This window comes from Neolamprologus multifasciatus, chromosome 8, assembly GCF_963576455.1.
Source record: "Neolamprologus multifasciatus chromosome 8, fNeoMul1.2, whole genome shotgun sequence".
Lineage (NCBI taxonomy): Eukaryota > Metazoa > Chordata > Actinopteri > Cichliformes > Cichlidae > Neolamprologus > Neolamprologus multifasciatus.
In genome coordinates, this window is record NC_140446.1 from 6,878,115 (window position 1) to 6,899,126 (window position 21,012).

General features: G+C 38.7%; 2 protein-coding genes across 3 annotated transcripts in view; both read left to right on the top strand.

Annotated features, from left to right (window-relative positions):
* Window positions 1–11,182, top strand: part of arhgap27 (Rho GTPase activating protein 27) — a 33,042-nt gene extending 21,860 nt beyond the window's left edge. Inside the window, exons 7-19 of one of the 2 annotated variants that reach the window (XM_085171052.1) lie at window positions 1,073–1,162; window positions 1,288–1,350; window positions 3,227–3,294; window positions 3,384–3,471; window positions 3,847–3,948; window positions 7,184–7,282; window positions 8,297–8,396; window positions 8,556–8,693; window positions 9,046–9,144; window positions 9,246–9,323; window positions 9,474–9,605; window positions 9,718–9,823; window positions 9,951–11,182. In XM_085171052.1, coding sequence (XP_085027178.1) covers window positions 1,073–1,162; window positions 1,288–1,350; window positions 3,227–3,294; window positions 3,384–3,471; window positions 3,847–3,948; window positions 7,184–7,282; window positions 8,297–8,396; window positions 8,556–8,693; window positions 9,046–9,144; window positions 9,246–9,323; window positions 9,474–9,605; window positions 9,718–9,823; window positions 9,951–10,122 — 1,335 coding nt within the window. In that variant the 3' untranslated portion in view covers window positions 10,123–11,182. The remainder of the gene's footprint in view (window positions 1–1,072; window positions 1,163–1,287; window positions 1,351–3,226; window positions 3,295–3,383; window positions 3,472–3,846; window positions 3,949–7,183; window positions 7,283–8,296; window positions 8,397–8,555; window positions 8,694–9,045; window positions 9,145–9,245; window positions 9,324–9,473; window positions 9,606–9,717; window positions 9,824–9,950) is intronic. The other variant, XM_085171053.1, reaches the window with a different exon arrangement.
* A 730-nt stretch (window positions 11,183–11,912) lies between these two features.
* Window positions 11,913–20,931, top strand: vps25 (vacuolar protein sorting 25 homolog). The gene is made up of 6 exons (XM_085171068.1): window positions 11,913–12,054; window positions 14,076–14,221; window positions 14,652–14,705; window positions 14,806–14,894; window positions 18,557–18,632; window positions 20,087–20,931. The coding sequence occupies exons 1-6, from the start codon at window positions 12,008–12,010 to the stop codon at window positions 20,197–20,199; spliced, it is 525 nt and encodes a 174-aa protein (XP_085027194.1). The 5' UTR covers window positions 11,913–12,007; the 3' UTR covers window positions 20,200–20,931.
* The last annotated feature ends 81 nt before the right edge of the window (window positions 20,932–21,012 follow it).

Sequence of the window (21,012 nt, forward strand, 5' to 3'; positions counted from 1 at the left end):
AGGATAGTGCTCAGTATTGAACACTGTGAAAATGTGACAGATTTAAGAAGCCAAGAAACTACATTTCATATCTGCAATCCCTAGACAGATGTTACAGTCAAACTAAAAACTAAGTATTAAGGTGGCGTTTGGAGAATCAAGTCAGGACGTTGCCCAAAGTTGTTTTCACACGTAGCACACAATGCCAGATAGCCTGGGTAGAGCTTGCAAGGGGCAGTGCACAGGACGCTCACTCTTCAGTACATGACCTGCATAGTCAGGGATTAACAGGTTAAAGACTGTTTTAATCCAGAGCATTTGAGTCCTTGTGCCAAATAAAGTCTAAAAACTTTCAGGGCTGCAGTGCACGTATGCATGTGAAGCACGGAGATAAATAGATAACACCGATTTACACATACAGGATGCCCACCCACAGCCTCAGATATCTAAATCTTGCCACACCATAGAAAATGACAGGGAAAAATGCATCTTCTCTACAACCTACATGCACATTTAAGCCATTAATATATACCTACATGTGAATTATGGATTTTTTGAGATTAGGAGTCAGTCAAAATGTATTTTTCCCCACACACGGTAACCATTGTGCCACGGTGGTGTAGTATTTCGTATTTCCATAGAAAGAAGAGTCTGAGTATGAAACTGCTGGTTGTCAGGGGGGTTTGCAGAGGAACTGAGTCCTTTCACTTTTCAGCCAATTTCAGATGGAGAGGGATGAGTTTTCCTAGATATCCTATTTTGGTGAAATGTGAAACTGGTGTTTAATCATTCACCCTTTGCTACATTTCTAAACAAGTCTCGCTTGGTTGTGTAGTGTAGCAAAGCTATCTTCAAAGTGTTATCAACACATTGTTGTTTTTTCCAGTACATGCTACATTTGCAGCTATAGTGCAACAAATAAGCACATATTTCAGTTACTTTAGCTCCTCCTGATGATATAAGATGTTAATCATTTAAAGAAATGCAAATCTTATCTGCTGATTTTGATTTCTGCTTATTCAAAATTTAAATTTACATGCTTGGGTAAGCTTTGTGGGTTTTTTGAATGACAAATCTCCTCACTGTCTTTCAGAGATTCGCCCCGACTCACAGGAGGAACACGTCAGACTACAGCTCCAGTGACAGCTCCAGTACAGGAAACTCTCCTGAGACGCAGCAAAATGTGAGTGGAGCTTGTGTCCTGCCAAGGATTGTACTGACTGACTGCTTTTGATGGATTCTCAGTAGCAACAAAATTCCTCTGATCTTCACCTTTAACTGAAAGGAGTTCTGTGTCTCTCTCTTAAGGCTTTTGGGTTTTGGCCCTGGAGAAATCCTTATTATCTGACCTCAAAGTGGCTGCGCTATAATGTGGGTGGTTACTTAGAGAGCTTGCCTGCCCTTGATCTATAGATAGGTGCATCTATCTATCTATGATGGGCAAAAGGTGTCGTTTTTTAGATAATTAGCAGAGCATTTGTTGCACTCAACCAGTTTCATTCCATGCATTAAATACTGTACTGTATTGAAATCACCCCATTGCTCACCCTTGCTGGAAACCTGCAAACCCTTTGCTGTATGTTTTTGCCTAAATGTGCATCTGGCTGAAGACAGATCTGTTGTCTAGAAACTGTGATAGACCCGGCCTGAAAGTCACTCTTGTAGATCAAAGGACAAGTTATGTGAAGTTCTTCTTTTTTCTTACTTTAAACCAAAATTGATTCTTCCTAGAATTTTTATCTGTTGAGCTCTCGTTCTGGCAGCTGTACTTAATTTTACAAGAATGTTGAAAATTTACACAACTCTGCCACTGTTTGATCAATGCATATCCTCTAAAAGTAGTCCCCCGGAAATCAACTTTGCACACACTGGGTTGACCTTTACTTTAAAAAATATATATATAGTGGCTCACTGTTTTAGAAGTCTTGTGGTGTTAGCGTCTCTTTAGTGTTGTGGTTCACACAGTTGCCAAACAAGTGTAAATTTCCTGTTTCAGTCTGGGGAGGGGACGCAGATCCCTCGGGGTTTGTTTTAGGAATGCAGAGCTACCTGCAGTGGTGACCAATTTTGAGGGAGCAGCTGAAAGCAGCTTTGTTACTGAGATGTTGATCAATTTCATATTCATCTGTTTTTTGGGGGCGGGGTTTTGTCAAAGCCACAGGAAGTCACTGGTGATGGGCAGAAGAGCTGCATTTGGCACAGTCCGTTCAAGACCCCTGTTCTAGAGAAAAGCTGCTGTGCTGTTGCCTTAAAGCCTTAAACAACACATAACAGGACTAACAGCATAGTTTTAGCACATTGTGCATGTCGTTGTTAGCGTATTTGAAGCTTTCCAAATTTTTGCAAAAATGTATGCCAAGCATGCCGTAAGAAGAAATGAGTCTAAATAACAGTCAGGTGCTGTTAATCAAGTAAACTGGATTAACTGATCATCAGTGAGTGTTACCATCTCTATAAAAACAGAAACTTTGACAGTTAGCTAGTCTTCAGGTGTTGTGTTGCCAATTTTCCAAGAATTGGGCATCCCAGCAAGTAGAGTGTAAACTCTACAGGCCTACATTAGCATGTTAAATGTTAAAGTTCATGACAGTACAGTTAGAAGTGCATTTTGTTAGGTTTACAAAGCTGCATCTGAACAAACCACCAGATTCTTGTACTGTACTGTACCTTTGACAGACAAGACCAGAGTGGAGGTGTCTGTCCATAATCCACAACACCACATTCGGTGAAAAACAAACATGGCGTATCGACACAAACACCTCCTACAAGTTGTCAACCCTGGTGGTGGAGGGGTGATGATCTGGTTTTGTTTAGCAGCCACAGGATCTGAGCACGTTGCAGTCATTGAGTTGACCTCTGCATAGCAAAAAAATTCTAGAGCCCAATCTGAGGACAGATCTGTCTGACAGGTAAAGCCGGGTCATGCTACAGGACAGAAATCCCATGCACAACAGCAAATCTACAACAGAATGGCTGAAAAAAGAAAAGAAGCAAACGGCTGCGAAGTAAAATCAGCACCCTTGGATGTGAAACATAAAATAAATTAATAATTATAACAATTCTTTATGCAGTGTATTGTAATAGAGAAGCCAGTGCTGTTTAATATACTCTGTATGCATGATGCTGCTGACATTTGCGTTCAACCTGCTGTCCTTCATTTCATCCCACAAGTAAATTTTACTCATAAGCCTGATAACGAAACATGATCTGCAAACAATTCAAAGATGTTTATTGTTTGTATTTTTAGGTGCAGAACTTGGAAAAAGCTGGAATTCTTAATAAAACAAAAGTGTCTGAGAATGGAAGGAAAGTAAGGTAAGAGGTTGCTTTGAGGTGTATTTTGCAAGTATCTAACTCACATTTCTCAAGCTTCTGTGTTACTTATGAATCTTCTCCCATTCCAGGAAAAACTGGGCCCAGACGTGGACTGTTCTCCATGGAGGGGTGCTGACGTTCCACAAGGACCCAAAATCTGCATCATCAGGGGCCGCGGTATAGTATACGCTTTGTATTAACAACGGAAGCGCTCATATTAATAATAGGAGCATAATAATAGGAGCTCTGACACAGCATTCTTGCTCATTTCTGGCAGGGTTGTGACTAAATGTAGTCACAACTCTTCATGAAATAATTTTTCAGTTCTTTCTTCTTGCGTTTTAAATATCAACTATCTGTTCTTATCATCTGCACGATACTATCACATTTCTCACCGGAGAGAGGGAAAGGAAAACCTAAACCTTTATGAGAATGCGTTAAGGCCCTCGGGTCACGAGCTGCCAAGGACAGCCACATCTTTTATTAAAGGCATCTTGATTCTTGGAATGCCGTGCTGTCGGTTTTGTAAACACCTGGATTTTCTCCTTGCAGAACAAAACCAATCACATTGTCCCGGAGGTTGCGGTGGATCTGCGCGGAGCAACGATTGGCTGGGCCACAAAGGACAAATCGAGCAAAAAGAATGTTTTAGAGGTGTGTTTGTTGACAGTGCTCATTTCTAAGCTTGTACATCCTTGATTCCTTTCTTCAAATACTCTCCTTCTGCCTTAATCTCTCTCACCAGAGATGCAGATATTTAACAAAATGAGATATCCTAGCATCAGAGCCTCATTTCAAAGCCATAAAACTGCATGACTTCTTCTTCTACTTTTTTTTGTTATAGCCTGCTGTGCTAGTTTTTGATCTCAGATGCCGTAGAAGTATAACAGTATAACAGACAAGCTTTATATTTAGGTCTAATTTTAATTTAATTCAGAACACACGCGGTCACAAGATGTGCATCTTTTATTACAGTTGCAAACTGTGAAGGGAAAAAACTCTGATCCCTGTTGTTCATTTGAAATACTAAAAAAAGAATATAAACATCTGCTTATGCATAGACTCGTCCTCTATTCCAAGTGTGTCAAACAGCATCAAAGACAAAAACAAACACTTGCTAAAGTTGTGCATCCTCGATTATAGGTCCCATGGGAAGCCTTCTTTCTTGTCTATGAAACAAAATAACCAGCAATAGCATACAGAGGTTGATGTCACAGGCAGGATGTCAGGAAACAGAAAAACAGAGAAAAGAGGCGAGCACTCAGTGCCCCACATGTCACACTGAAAATCATGCCCACTGGAGGGGAAGACAATTGACCTCGAACTATAGAACTGAGATCCGAAACACTATGAAAATGCATTAAAAGCTCGCTAAATATATGAAAATCCACTTCCTTAAAAGATAATTTTAGCAGCTAGCAGTTATAGAAGTAATATTAGCTACAATGTATGGGGGGGGGGGCGAGTATTGGGCCACACTCCAATAAAAACTCCTGCTTTGGTGGCTGTAGCTCAGGTGGCAGAGCGGATCAGCCACTAACCAGAAGGTCGGTGGTTCAATCCCAGGTTGCTCCAGTCTGCATGCCAAATATCCTTGGGCAAGATACTAACCCCATGTTGCTCTCCGATGCATCCATCGGAGTGTGAATGTGTATGAATGTTAGATGCTGCGCACTTAAGCTTAGAAGTGAATGGGTGTGATTGGGTGAATGAATTAGCTGTATAAAGTGCTTTGAGTGCTCGGACAGAGTAGAAAAGCGCTATATAAGAACCAGTCCATTTACCATTTACTTTAAACCCTAACCCGTCACCGGCGATGGGTTAGGGTTTAAAGCAGGGGTGTCCAAAGCCAGGCCTCAAGGGCCGGTGTCCTGCATATTTTAGATATCACCCAGGGTCAACACACCTGCATCAAATGATTAGTTCATTACCAGGCCTCTGGAGAACTTCCAGACATGTTGAGGAGGTCATTTAGCCATTTAAATCAGCTGTGTTGGATCAAGGATACATCTAAAACCTGCAGGACACCGCCCCTTGAGGCCTGGAGTTGGACACCCCTGCTGTAAAGGGTAAATTAGGTTAGGGTTTAAAGGGTTAATCCTTGAATTTAGGTGTTTTCAGCGGCTTTACCAGAGTTGTATAAAATCAAACAGCGAGCCTAGGGCTGTGTCCCAATTCAGGGTCTGCACGCTTGAAGTACGCGCACTACGCGTACTACGTACGGTGCGTACTATAAGTACGAGAAGTGTGGAAGTGAGAGGCTTGTGAAATGGGACGGTCTAGCTTTCGTCGTGCTGTTCAGGTTGCCTAGCAACCATGATACTAACCGCAAGAAACGTTACATACAGCTTTGTGTGACAGAAATGAAGGAGAAAAAATGTTTTTTCTGTTCATTCATTTTTGTTTTGGCATCACTTTGATTAGTTGAGTATCTGAGGCTGAGACCACAGGACTGTAAAACATGATTGTTGGGCTTCATTTCTGTACCGAACAATTATTTCAAGGTTAGTTAGTAAATAACAATTAGCTCATGTTGTTCATGAGACTAAAATCATCTCACTGTGGTAATGTAAATATAATATGGCCAATATTATAGTATTGTCAGATTATTATGATATATATATATATATATATATATATATATATATATATATATATATATATATATATATATATATATATATATACTGACATATACTGCTAATGTCACATAACTTTGCCGACATGTGGCCAACAGCAATGTTTTAATGTTCTTCGTTATTAAACATTCGCACATAAATAAGTGACATCATATTCAGTACTTACTTTTGACAGTTCACTCTTCGGCCACTCCCTTCTGCCGTATTTTGCGGCAAAATTATCCACACCCACCGCCGCGCTATGGATTGTGGGATATATGGGACCACGACGCGTGCACCGGACCACGCTTGATATTTGGGGAAATCGACGGCACATTTGGAGTATGCATTTGAAGTACACTTCGTCGTCGGGTGGCTGTGACGTAATCGCACTTAAAATGCGTACTTCAAGCGTGCAGACCCTGAATTGGGACACAGCCTAGGAGTGCTTCACTCTAAAGAGCTCACAGATTTCCTGCATGGTACTGTAGTAGGAGGCCACCATTGCAACAAGTCAGTTTGTGAAATTCCACGATCAACTGTAAAGCACTTGGGAACCACAGCAACTCAGCCATGGAGTGGCAGATCATGTAAAGTAACAGGGCAGAGGTGCTGAGGCATACAATGCATCAAAGTTGCCAGCACTCTGCTGAGTCAGTCAATAAACAGTTCCACACCTCCTCGGGCACTAAAATCAGCACGAAAACTGCACCAGGAGCATCATGTCATGGGTTTCCACAGCCGGGCGACTCCTGTAGGTGTAATGTGTAGGTGCCCAGTACTTTTGTCCATATATTGTATGTATTAGCTGGGTTGTGTAGTTTTATGCAAACATAATGATGTTACATGTAGCTTTTATTTGCCACACAAGTTGCTTCATTCTTCCTCCTGAAAAAAGGAGCTGTAGATTCATTAGTCGTTCAGTCCTTTAAGGCCTTACAGCTCTTATTGTTCAAGAGAGCAGTGAATTGTTTTCATTTTCAATATGGGCGGGACGTCTCTCTATGTCTGCCATTTAATGTTTTTTTGTATATGTGGGTGTGTTCGTGCTTTAGTAGAGCTGGTTCCATAAATGCACAGCTAAAATAAGGTCTCACTCACTTCCTCTTTGAAAAAAGTGTTGCGAGTTCAGTCAGTAACAGGAGCTCTTCTATAAATAATCTAGCAGCGATTTATGAGTCACATCATATGTTTGGATTTGTGCTTGCAAAAATAAAAAAATATATATATATATATAAATTATTTTAATCTGTGATTTTTCTGCATTTCAGTTAAAAGGAAAGAATGGTGTGGAGTTTCTGTTGCAATATGACACCGAAAGCATCATCACTGACTGGCATAAAGTCTTAGTGGACACCATAAGGCAACTTGTAAGTCTTTCAACTGCTTTTACAGAATAATCAAAATTAGGCTGCATTAAAATGGTTTAATAGCTTATTTGTCTTCGATTTTTTTCTTATACGAAAATATTAAATTTGCGTCTGTTTATAGAAGTTGATCTGTTCCACTTCCTGTTAATAACATTGTGTAGATATTCACTCCAATTCAGCTCCTACACAAAACAAACCCGCATATTTCATCAAGTTTCTTAAATTTTGTATCAATAAATGGCATAAATCAACACTTACAGGGAGCCAGATTTTGACCACGAAAGCTTAATGGCACCCAACGGTAACTAGACATTAGAAGATCACAACAGAAACTTCTGGTTGTTGTGGTTGACGGTGATGATGACAGGAGGCAGATCTCTGCTGCTGCTGCTGCTTCACGCCTGAAGTCCCTAATAATTAGTGTTAAATACCCAAAGGTAAACAGGTAGAACTTGCTCAAAGTTTAAGAAAAAACCTTTGCCGTGTCAACAAATGTACTCATGTTTCAGCTCAGATGAAGCCTTAAACATTGCTTATTTGCCAAGGAAGTTTTGTGTAAGTGCTATATTTGAATATTCAACATCTGAGCTTCATGCTTTTGGATTAGCACAGATGAGTACACTGGGAAAGCAAACATAACTTTATGGGACTGTATTTTGGGCTATACCTCCAAAGGGGTGCCATTTATTCTGGACAATCTTGCAAGCGACCCCTACAAAGCTGGATGTCCAGAGACTGGGAGCTGGATGTTCTTTGGCTCTTTGGTTCTAGACTACTAGCGTAACTCTGGCTAAAAGCAAAAATCAATTAAAACTAATATCAAGTTCATTTAATGTGTAGAAAACCACAGCATTAGAAAAAACACAATTGTCTCACATTTTTTCCTAGTTAAGAAGCTAATAGATTTCTGTTTTTAGCTACGTGGTCACTAGATGGAACATTTCTTTTAAAAAAAGTAAAATTAGAAAAACTCTACATCAAGATTCATTTGTTTTGATTGTCTGTGTTTACCAGGAGTACCAGGAGCATCATTCTGAGGAGGAGGATGCAGACATTTATGAAAAGATCCCCAACACAGATGAGAAGGTGGGAGGTGCCATAGACAAGAGAAAATGTAAGTACAGCTTCTTCTACTTCAGCAAAAGAAAAAAGCAAATTATCTCTGATTTTAACTGTGGCATGAGCAGCATAACGATTGTGCTTAGTTAGATAGATAAGACATTTGTGAGCTACCCTCCCATCCTTTTTAAATGTCTATTGTTGCTATCTTTAGCAAGGGGAAGTGTTACAAGTACAGCTGCAACCACCACTGCAGCAGAAACAGAGCAGAAGAAGGTCCGAACCAAACTGATGAAGTTCCTCATGAAGCGTCCCACGTTGCAGACGGTCAAAGAAAAAGGCTACATCAGAGGTGATTTCAGACGAGGAAATGTAGAGCTTTGTTGTCATTTGCAGGCTTTGGCTGATTTGAATAGGAGGGAAAAATCAGACTTTGTGCCTCCCAAACACTGAGCACTGATGTTGTGCTTATATCAGCATTTAAATACGAGCTGCTTTGAATTTTCCTACCTGCTTTTCAGTTCAGTTCACTTCTGTTTAGAGCTGATTTCTAGTGCATGGACAGCAAAATGGCAAAACAAACACAATGAAATTATAACTAAGTGTGTAATATAGCCATGCTTTCATCCAACTAGATGTCTTAAAGAGTTATGAGTATATTTAATATTCATTTCTGATATTGTGTGTCTTCTAATTCTTTGCAGAAAATGTCTTTGGTTGTGACCTTGCGACATTGTGCGCACATGAAAAGACTACAGTACCGAGTTTTGTAGAGAAATGTATTAACGCAGTGGAAAGGCGAGGTAACACCTTATTTATATCACAGTGGAATAATTGCAAAGTATATCTTCCTGTGTGCGTGATCAAGCAGCTGACCCGCTGGTGCTTACTTGCTGATTTGTAGGTCTGGATATTGATGGACTCTACAGAGTCAGTGGGAACCTCGCTGTCATTCAGAAACTGCGCTTCAAGGCCGATCACGGTAAAATCAATCAATGTGTTAAACTAATTAATTCAGTCAGTCACCTCACGGGCAGGGAACATACTGTGGTGTTGATCTCATAGGCTCATTTTAGACAGCAGTGACCCCTGCTGGATTTTAATAGCAAGTGCATGTGTTGTGTTTAAACAGATGAACTGGATCTCGAGGACGGTCAGTGGGAAGATGTTCACGTCATCACTGGAGCGCTGAAGTTATTTTTCCGGGAGCTTTCTGAGCCGCTTTTCCCATACAGCCACTTTAATAAGTTCATCTCAGCCATCAGTGAGCATTCTTTAACAATAAGCCTAATTCTAAGCGCTATATCATCAATTTTTACAGGTGAAATTGCAGTGAGTGTTGCCATTGATCATTAACAATTGTTATGTATTTCTAGGAATTGGTGATTTCAACACAAAACGGGATCACATGTATGACTTGATCCAGTCACTTCCTGCTCCAAACCACGACACCATGAAGCTTCTATTCGGGCATTTACACAGGTTTGTGACACTTTACTTTTCTGTCCTCTGCATTTTATCTTTTGTTTATTTATTTATTTTGCTTACTGTACTTACTTTCATATTGAAATTGAGAGGATTTGTCATAATTATTGAATTTCTTTCACAGGGTTATTGAATATGGGCAGGATAATCGTATGACTGTACAGAATGTGGCAATTGTGTTCGGCCCAACGCTGCTTCGGCCGGAGATGGAGTCGGGGAATATCGCGATGCACATGGTCTTCCAGAACCAGATAGTGGAGTTCGTCCTGAATGAATACAACTATCTCTTCCAATAAACAGGAACAAACCTCCAGTACAGACCTGGGCCAACATGTAAATGTGGTCAAATTGTTTAAAGAGATAGATTTACCTTTGCATTTGCACATCAGCAGCTTCAGTGTGCGACCTGGAAAGTTAAACTCCTGTAAAATATGTGAAAGGGGTCTTTCAAGTTTATTCAGACTAGGAAAGGGATCTTCACGTGCTCATCGCTGAGGATATTTGAAGCATGTTTAACCACTGTTTTATCTGGATTTTCTCTGTCGTGTGCAGCTTACACCGTTAGACCCTACGTTGGCAGTATTGCAGGAGAGGAAGTCGAGCTACATGGGTGTTGACAGGTGTTGTTTGGTTTACCGTTTCAAAGCCACTGAGCTTGTTTTGTGTGTGTGTGTGTGTGTGTGTGTGTGTGTGTGTGTGTGTGTGTGTGTGTGTGTGTGTGTGCGTGTGCGTGTGTGTGTGGAGTAAAGACTGTAACAAATTGCTCTCCCTCCCTGGAAATCTAGGTGTCTAAATCTCACAAGTCACTTTCTGGAGATTTTATTTTATTGCTTTTTTTGTTTTGGTTTATCTAAATCTCAGTGATAATAGAACCAATAGGTCAAACTTGGAGAAATGCATTAATTCTCTCTTTAGCAAATTTTCTTTTATTGCTTTTGTCTTTATTTTTAGTAATTTACAGTTTATCACTCATGGCAATATCTGAGATTCTATGCTAATATTGTTTCTTCTCTTTCGGCCTCATTTTTGCGCAGGAATCTTATTGTAATATAGAAATGTGTAAAAAAAATATATTAATACTTCTTGCTATGAAATAGATGATGGTGACTTAGAGTACTTGTGCAACTTGTAGATTATTTTCAACTGAAAACATCATTTTTCAATCATGCTGTACTTGAAGAAATTGTATAATAACAGCACAGAGATATAAAGTAGCAACAGTTTGAAATTCAGAACAGAAACATGGATTGTAGAAGAGCTTTATGACATGTAAATAGAAATAGATGGCATATTTATGCTTCAAGTTGGTGAAAATGCACAAGTTATTCCATAATAAAATAACTTTGTTAAAAAAAGGTTTATGTGTGTATGTCTGTTTCTTGCAATCATGTGTTTATAAGCTATAAATGGGAGAAATACATTTAAGAATTTGTTCAACTGAGTTTTTTCATTAAAGCTGGCCTGTTACACTTGTCACGTATATTTTTATAATTGTGGATGTTCTCATAAATAATAATTTCCAAGGTTTCAAATAATGGGGTCAACATATATACAAGTAAACCATGTTATTCAAAAGTTCAAGCCTCAGACTGCTTTAAGCCCTCAGCTTGAAACAGTTTTTCTACTCTTTGATTTGAGTTATCTTATCATTTTATGAAAATTTTAACTAAATATTAATCTAAAGTGAAAAACACTTTCGGTTAAATTAATATTCGACATTTGTTGAATAAAAAGGATTGCGTCATTATTCACTTTTAACTGTTCTTCAAATATTTTATTGTCAAAGCAAATGGTTGCACAACTATTGTACAATTGCAATTTAACAAACTCTGATTACACGTGCTGAAGAGGCTGAGGAAATAAAATGCTTATTTTATAAAAGGCTTTATAAATGCCAAAAGGTGTAACTTAAATATTAAAAATTTAACAAGGGTACTGGTCTTTAATTTAATCTACAAAATACATTTAAAAAATCATAAAGCTGAATTTTTTTGTAAATGCTGAGGTCTAAGTAAAAACAACAACAACAACAACAACAACAACGAAAACAAAAAAAAAGTTAGAGAAAGAAATCTTTCTTCTTGCGATCCCCCAAATCGGAAGTTTATGAGTCGGACCATTTGGGAGGTTGGACGCGTTTCCGGGAGCTGTCAGCTGTGAGCACCCAACATATCCACTGCAATGAGTTTTGAGTGGCCGTGGCAGTACAATTTTCCACCGTTTTTCACGTGAGTCAGATGTTTCTGAGTCTTTTTCAGAGCAGAGTTGTGAACACGTAACTCAGTTTTCAGTGTTTATTCATTTATGAGTCGGTGAACGCTGATTTTCGTGCTAGCATCATGTTAGCACGCCAGCTAGCCAAACGAAACAGATTGCTAGGGAAGTGATTTTGCACTCACTGGCTTTCTGAAGTTTATTTAAAGTCTTTCTCGGTTTGTCTCAGTGGCTTGTTAAGGCTAGACTTCAGGGGGCTATATTAAAACATTAACAGGCAAACAGTTCATCGTCGTGTGTTTGAATTTTGGGATTTCCACTGTTATCTCGAGTGAGCTTATTTAATGGGATGAGCTGTGAGATAGCGAGAACTCCAGCTAGTTATCACCTAAAGACTTGCACGTTTTGGTGTAATAAAAGTCAGGAAGACCTTAGTGCTGAAATCCCTGTAAAACACTGCTGTCCCGATAAATCACCGGGAGAGCAACTTCCCGAAAGGGACGTTTAAAGGAGCTGCTATTGTCTAGGCGGTCAAATATGATAGGGTAGGCTTGCAATAAAAGACTGGTTTTATACATGAAATGTAAAAAATGACTTTTAACCCGTTACAATATGACAGATATTAGGAAAGCAGCACATATGTATATACTTAAAAATGGAACACTTTGCTCTTATCTTAATCCCAGGTCAGTGTTAACATATCTGCCTATGGGTGCAGTTTGTCTTTTGTATTAAGTTTGTATTATGTTGCCAAACATTGCTCCTGCCTGCAAGAACACAAAATCAGGCAAAACGTTGGATTCTCATTTTAATCACTGTCCTTGCAATTAAAAGTCCTTAAGTAAAATCTGGCCATCTACTGTCTTCTGCTTATTCTGTATTACTGGCTTTTACTGGCTCAAAATAGGCTGGCAATTGAGTTTTTTCAGGTACATTGATCTAGCACCAATTTCAAACAACCATCACCTCAAGGCACTTTATATTATAAGGGAACGATGGTGTAATTTTGGAGAGAACATCCCAATGATCCATTCCTTCCCTATCCCTTCTGAACCCAAGCTAGGAGCTGTTTGCACAGGAGACAGATACTGATAATTGAAGGCTCTGTCTTCTATTATACTTTTACAAACTCTAGGAACTGCAAGTAACCCTATAGTCTCAGAGCAAGGTGCTCTGTTGGCAGGATATGATGCAATGAGGCCTGTAACAGATGATCAGAGTTGTAACCAATGGACTGGTGGCTCAGGGCGGGCACAAAGACTGTGAATCAAACTGGCTGAAGTGGACCCAAACTGATGAGTAGTTTTCCTTATAGCCAGTGTTTTCGCTCTAAAATATCAATAAATCATGAAACCACCTGTTTGCATAGTTTAAATGTGAAGAAGACTTTTGTTTTTAGAATGTCTCATATACCCCCTGTTTGTTTTGCACATCAATAGCACAGCTAAATTAAGAAGAAGCTAAAATAAAAGCTGTCTCTATGTGGGTAAACTGACAGATCTTTAAATTTGGCAGATTTCTTGTAGACTTTGCTGTACCTGGAAAGCAGCCACCTCTTTTTAGCAGCAATACATAGAACATACAGGGGGGGGGGATCTAAATGTATTTTTTTTTTTTTCTGATGTTGATTTATTATCTAAAATCTAAATCTACTAAGAAATTATGCCACATTCTTATAAATTAAGTCAGCAGTATATAAAGTAATTAAAATGGCTTTTTTTGAGATCAGTAAAACTATACAAGGGGTCAGTATGTTGGACAATGATGTTGGGGCCTGATGAGTCAAGACTTCAGGGGAAAGATTTTAAATAAACATCTTTTATTCTGGAACCAATGAAGAAAAGTAAATAATTATTCATTATAAAACATTAATGCTTACTAGAAATGCAGCATTCATAAAAAGGCTTGACTATGTGATTAACGCTGTTTATGGTTAAGGAAAAATGTGTTTGTGTCTTTAACGTGCATTAAGTTTATTTTGCCCAAGCATTTGCGGTAATCTTTGCAGTAATCTCTTTGTGTTCTTTTCTGACAGACTACAGCCCAATGTTGACACGAGACAGAAGCAGCTGGCGGCATGGTGCTCACTGGCTCTGTCCTACTGCCGGCATCACAAGCTCTACACGCTGGATGTCATGGAGGCTCAGGAAAGCCCCATGTTCAACAACAAGAAGATAGAACGTATCCTGAAAGTCAACCTGTGGTTCCTTTTTAAGGGAGTGTTCAATTATTTTAATGTTTTTTTAGAAAAATATTTGTTTGTTTTTAGTTTAAATCCTTTATTTTTTATATATTACAATTGCTAAATCTCTTGTGAAGAGTTTATAGTTCAGAGATATTAATGTTGACACACATTGCAGTCACTGTAGGATTTTCCTGAAGTTTTTAGGACAGAGCCCCCTCCCCCTTTCTCTCTCTGCTTGACTGATTAATTTTGAGGTTTCCTTCTTGATTCGGGCCTGATACGAAGCTGTCTTCAGAGACTGAGGCCATAACATGATCACTGAATTTTATTTCCCAGCTAATCTGTGCTGAGGGCAAGATGAGGCATTTTAAACACTTATGAAGACACTTATTGTGCCATTGCACATTAGCCTTAACTGAATCCCAGGAAAACTGTCAATGGAAGCAATTCAAGTTGTTTTTGAGGAACTGAGGAAAAAAGGTGAATTTTATTCACTTTACCTGCCAGCATAGTGTCATGATAAGAAAAAATACATTATTGTGTAATGTTGATAAGTGAAAAGCATTCTTGTTGTCTTCAGGCAACCTCGAGTGGTTGGACAAAAACAAGTCTCGGTGTTTAGTCATGTGGAGACGACCAGAGGAATGGGGCAAGTTAATATATCAGTGGGTGAGTCATCAAATTACAACACATACTGCCACAAACTGTTCTTTTTTTTTTGTTCTTTTTTTCTTTTTTTTGGCACATTTATGCACCTGATAACAGAATGAGGTTTATTTCAACCTCACTATATTGTTCATTATTGCAATGTTGTGATAATCACAGTGTAAAACCATTAATATCTACACTATAATAAAAACTAAAAAGGGGAAAGACAAGCTCATGTGTCTTATCTATGCTTATGTAACCAGCACACAGACATCAGACAGAATCACTATCGCTGTGGCAGCAGAACAGTAGCATTAAAGGACAGATTATAAGAAACAAAGTGTTATGTACTTAAAATCTCATGAAAAAAAGCAAGAAATCGGTGCATGTTCTTTATCTGTCACCTCAACTCTTTATTTAATCCCTGTTGAACTCAGCAAGTGTCTTGCTAGGGACCTGAGTAAGTGCAGTTCTGGCTTTCAAGCTGTTTTGATGAGCAGTTCTTATGTTTTGGCTGAAAGTTGTTGTTTTTACCAGCGTTTTCCCTGCAGTGACTGCAGTCTGATTGCATAGACGATATAAAAGTTGGATGTATTCACCATTATGTCATCCATTGGTTTATTTTGGTTTTGTGCTTCTTTTTTTTTTCCCCCTGATGTTTTAAAACTAGATATGATGAATGAGCAGTGATGGGTAAGATGTTAGTAAATGGGGATAACCTGGGTACTCCTCCTTTCCAACTCTAAGAACATCTGTAATTTACAAAATAAGCTTGAGGTTTTTATTAGGATGGTCTGAAAGGAGTGACTAAGCCCAAAAACTCATTAGGAAAGTGTTTACTGAGTCACAGAGCAGAAACAACCAACACTTGTTCTTCCATAGACTTTTATACAACTTGAACTCTTTTTACTGCCCTCTGTTGATCATTAGCAAAAATGCATGTTTAAGGCCACACTGGCTTCACTGTTTATCCCTGCTTCACTCTGTTTAGAGTGACTGGCACACATGAATATAGAGACATGTATCTTCAACTGTTTTACAAGGTCATTCGTTGATATTACCACATCCCCAACCAACAAAATCCATAAACCTTTTTCTTTAACTCTAAAACTATGACTGTATGATTATTGTGGTTTTCCCTCAAGTATTTGTAAAATAAAACACCTTAAAAAGATTCTTCTTGTGAGTTGATGCTATATAATTAAACTTTAAACTGAAAAATGAAGATCTGAAGACTTTTCTGAACTTTATTTTTAGAATATCAACTCTCATTCTCACAATATCATACAATTGATTGTCCCAAAAATCAGAATAGAATTAGGAAAAAAGGCTTTTAAATACGCTGCCCCTGTTTCCTGGAATAATCAGCAGAAGGAACTGAAATTATTAGAATTGGTTACCTTGTGGGAGTTTAATTCCATCTTGAAGGAACGAAAGAATTACTTTTTTACTCGGTGTGATTGTTTTTAATGTCGCTCTTAATTGATCTGTTATTGTATATTTTTCATGTTTGTGTGGGATATTGTATTTGTTTTAAATGTTATGTACTGATGTGGTACTTTTGTTGCCATGACGCCAGGTCTCTCTTCGAAATGACAATTTTAATCTCAATGAGAGTTTTTCCTGGATAAATAAAGGACTAATAAAAACATCAAACTGAATTAAAACCAAGCCTTAACCAAACAAGTCTTCAAAGTAAGGGGCCAGAAAGTTTTAACTTCTCATCCTTCAGGTAGTCTATAACTCTCATAAATATAGCTGATCAGGTACACTATATTTTCGTTTATATATTTATATCATTTTACCTATTTATTGCCTTTAGCCTGACAAATTACTTAAATCATTTTGTTTGGTTGCAGTTCTTGTAAAAACTGGACCCCACACGCTGCCTGTTCTGAACCCACATTTTGAACAACGATTATTCCTTTCTGTCTGATCTCGCTTCAAAACAAACTTAATGATTAACTGCATGCGATGCATTTAGAAGAAATGGCAGCTTTAAAAAACACCTGTTTCACTTTCTCCAACTTTAAGTCAGTTTAATTCAGTTTCTGCTTTTTTTTTCTTTCTTTTTTTTGTACGTTCAGGTTATAAGACTTTTTACCACTTCATGTGTCAAATTAAGAAATTATATTAAAATAAAATAAGACTTGTGGTCAAGGTTCCAAATTAGTACCTACAAAGATCCAAATGGGTATAGTTTTTTTCCCCCATTTTTCCAGTAAGTCTGGGAAGCCTATCAGCTACATGTCTGTAGGGGGAAAAATTATCATGTAATAAAAAGTATCTAGTGCATTTTGATGCCATTTACAGATGTGCCGTATTCTTTCTTGTGCTGTTCATGATAGAGATTGGCACACAGATGGTGTTGGTGAAGGTTAATGGAGCACATCTTCGGGGCATGTTGGTGTACGTCACAACCGCTGTAGTTGTGTAAACAATGTAAACACGACTGCTGTGCTGTTTTGTACACCTTGTACTTCTGCACACATATTGTAGGTGTTACCTGCGACATAACGAGAAGGCCAGTGTTGTGTTCATCGACCACTTGGGCTCTCTTTGCTCCTTGTGCTTAAAAAAAAAAAAAAAAGCAGCCTGCGCTGGCACGAGTGCAGAGCCACTGCTGACTTCTTGAGAAGCAGCACACTTTTAGACAGGTTAGAACTGATCATTAGCAGCAGATGTTGGGATAATTTCTGTAGGGACAAAACCATGGTGGACAGAATCTGTGTCCTGCATCTGCTAGTCGTTTGTAAATTTCTTGCTTTAGCTCCTGCATTAGTAACCTAAGCGAGTGGTTTCAACCTTTGGACCACAAAGTTTGTGGTGCTGGGCAGGTTTATGGCACTTGCATCTGTCTGATTTTGTGTAGAAATGTGTGAACATTGTTCCAGATTGTATACTGGGGTTGTGGTAATTGAAAAGGAGTGAAACGGGTTTGAACATGTTTATATTTTCAGTGTCAAAAGCATATGTCTGAAAATATTCTATATTTTGCCAACAAATCCCATGGAAACAATCAGTAATTTGTTTTATTAACAAGTATTGTTTGCACATTTATTCTTTACTGCTGGGTCATGAGGGGAGGGTCAAAATTATAGCCTTCAGCAATATTAAATAGGATTGAAGCTACAGACAAGCTAGAAACTTCTGAAAATACAGTTGGGTTCATAAATAAAACACCACAGTGGATTTTAATACAGACCTAGGGCTGTAATTCAAAGGTTTTAACAGAATTTTGACACTAAGTGTTTGGTTATTAAAGCCATTTTTATGCACAGTCCCTCATTTTCACAGACTTAAAAGTAACTGGACAATTGAGTGGGACGGGGGGAAAATCAATACAGCATAGTATCGCGATATTTTGCATGGTAATATTGTATCAATACAGGGACACCAAACATCAATATTTTATTAAATAAATAAAATACTTTGGGAATAGTTTTTATTTTTATCCACAATTTCATCATCTAGAATAAAATGTTTTTTTTTTCTTTAAAAAGCTGCTTTTTTTTGTGTGTGTGTGTGTGTGTGTGTGTGTGTGTGTGTGTGTGTGTGTGTGTGTGTGTGTGTGTGTGTGTGTGTGTGTGTGTGTGTGTGTGTGTGTGTAATAAAGAAAATTATTCTCTGTCACCTTAAAGCATCTGTAAATGTAACCATTATATCTTTTTCCGACATTTTAGGTTTCCAAAAACGGTATGGTCAACTCTGTGTTTACACTTTATGAGCTGTCCAATGGTGATGACACAGAAGGTGAAGGTATGGCACCGTTTTAAAGTTTTCCACATGGAGAAAGCACCCATAAAACCCAGCTCGCGTTAAAGTAAACATAACATAACACAGTGGCGAGAAAGGCTTTTATTAATGCTGGCTGTACAGTAGGTTTCCAGTCCTAGTTTGTTTTAACTGTTTGATTTGTGTTGCTTACTCTTTTTCTTGTTTCTGCATGATTTCACCTAGCTGTAGTCCCAAATTGCTGCTTTCATCTCTATTTTTGCACGTTAAGCATTGTTTAATGTTAATAAATGCGATGATAATGAAATGTGCTGCACACATTGACCCAAAACATTATGAAGATATCAGCTTAATATACTGCTTATCCTTTAAGTGCTTAAAAACATCTCTGACCTGCCAAGGCATGGACTTGTAAGAGGCCCTGTGGTAACTAAACCTTTTGCCCGTGACTGGGAGCCAAAAGGTCTTGCTGTGTCAGAGATTCCTGTACCTTAATAATTTGGCTCTTGTCAGAGTGGCTCGGATACCTGCCCATTTCTTACTTGTTTTCTTGCATAGCACACCCTAACCCTACAGGGAACCTATTATACTTACTTCCAGCTACATATGTTTAATCTTGGCCTCCACTAGACCAGATTTGCATGATTCACAGCTTGAAAATAATCCTTATTTACCAAATACCGAACCTTGATGGGGCCTTCAGTTCATGGACTGACTGAAGTATCAAGTATCATACATAGCCAAGAGGAGTGAAAAATGTGCTTGGAGCAGCCCTGAAGCCTGAGCTTTTGATTTATTTGTTATTTGTAAACTAAGGAAAACTCCACTTCTTAAATCTCTTCACTTGAAATGAACTCGTAGGGTGGCACAAAGATTAACGCTCACAGCAAGCGGTGAATTCTGGATTTGAATTCCACTTTCTGTGCAGAGTTTAAATGTTTGCCCTGTGCCTCTGTGGGTTCTTTCCAGGTATTCTGGGCTCTGCTCTTACAGTCCAAAACATGCACATTAGGTTAATTGTCACTGTGTGTGATCCTTGTTATAAACCGGTGATCCCATCCCTCCCATCTGGCATCACTGCAAAGAGTCAACACTTATCATATAAAGCTATGCTGCTGGTCCTCCAAGCAGCATGCTTGAAATTGGCTCTGATCCCCTAAGGCGTGGACTCTGAAGCTGCCCTGTGGTACTCAGTCCTCTGCTGCTAATTGAGAACACCCCATAAGCCCTCCTGTTCTTAGTGACCTAAATAATTTGGCTTCTTTGAGAGTCACTCGGATATTTACACCTATGTTTTTCCCTGATCCAACACATTAACCAAGTGTTCCCTTGCTCTCTTAGGCAGATATTTCCAGGCTTGAAATGCAGTTTTGTTATGAGATAATAGTTGTTATTCACCTCATATTTGAGTGATCGGTGTTTTGACTCATTGATTAGTTTATTTGATTTCCTTATAGCTTGTAATCCTTTTTCTCCAGAGTTCCACGGTCTGGAGGACTGGATGCTGCTTCGCTCGCTGCAGGCTTTACAGACAGAAGGCAAAGCCGAGCTCTTCACCATGGACGATGGAAAAGGCGTCAAGTTCTTCTAAAACTGTGCTGGAATCACACACCCTCTGTCTGGGAGCCCTCATACTGTACTTTACAGACAAATTTTTATTAAGATTTAGCCATTTAAGGCTACATAAGGTGCACCTCAATACCGAGTCTAGTGGATGCTGGTCCTCTAATTGTTGTTGCCTTTTGATTCAAAGCCTTCTCTTACTGGAAGAGAACCAATATCATTTCTAAGTGTTGGGGGGGGGGGCATTTTAGATCATGCTACTTGTAAAGTCGTCATAGGTAGCATTTGTTGCCATTTAACCATGCAATGAATATCAGGGCACTAAATACTGTCATGTCTGAGTACTTTAGGGGAACGTCTTTCCCTGCCCGCTTTAACTTTACTCCATCTTTATTATTGTAAATGCATCTACTTTTATTCCCATTTTTCTCTGTTAACAAATTTACTCTGTAAAAATAGCTGTGGATCTTTGCTCAGCTGTTATTCCTCTGTTCCAACCAGACATACCAAGAAATTCCAGAAAGCAACACCAGAGGGACTTTTTATTTTGAGAGTAAATGCTTCCAGAAGAGGAACACAACAGACGCTTGAGCCAGTCTTGGCTTGACTCAGCTGCGTGTAATAATAGTGGACTTCATGTACAGATTGCTGTATCCTATTATTGTGCAGTAGCTACTGTGATGCTCCTGTTATCTTTATCTCTGTCTATATTCAACTTCTTTTTCATATCCTGTAGGAAATAAATTAGACATTTGTTACATTTTCTGTCTATTTCCTTTCTTTCACGTGCATCGACGTTTTGTTGTGTGAAAAACACGAGTGAGGACTTCAAAAGCTTTGC

What these genes read in the sequence shown, in the direction of transcription:
- vps25 (XM_085171068.1), top strand. Translation starts at nt 12,008, where the DNA reads ATGAGTTTTGAGTGGCCGTGGCAGTACAATTTTCCACCGTTTTTCAC. An exon ending in AATTTTCCACCGTTTTTCAC is followed by an intron (nt 12,055 to 14,075) that starts GTGAGTCAGATG and finishes CTTTTCTGACAG; the next exon opens with ACTACAGCCCAATGTTGACA. An exon ending in TGATGACACAGAAGGTGAAG is followed by an intron (nt 18,633 to 20,086) that starts GTATGGCACCGT and finishes CTTTTTCTCCAG; the next exon opens with AGTTCCACGGTCTGGAGGAC.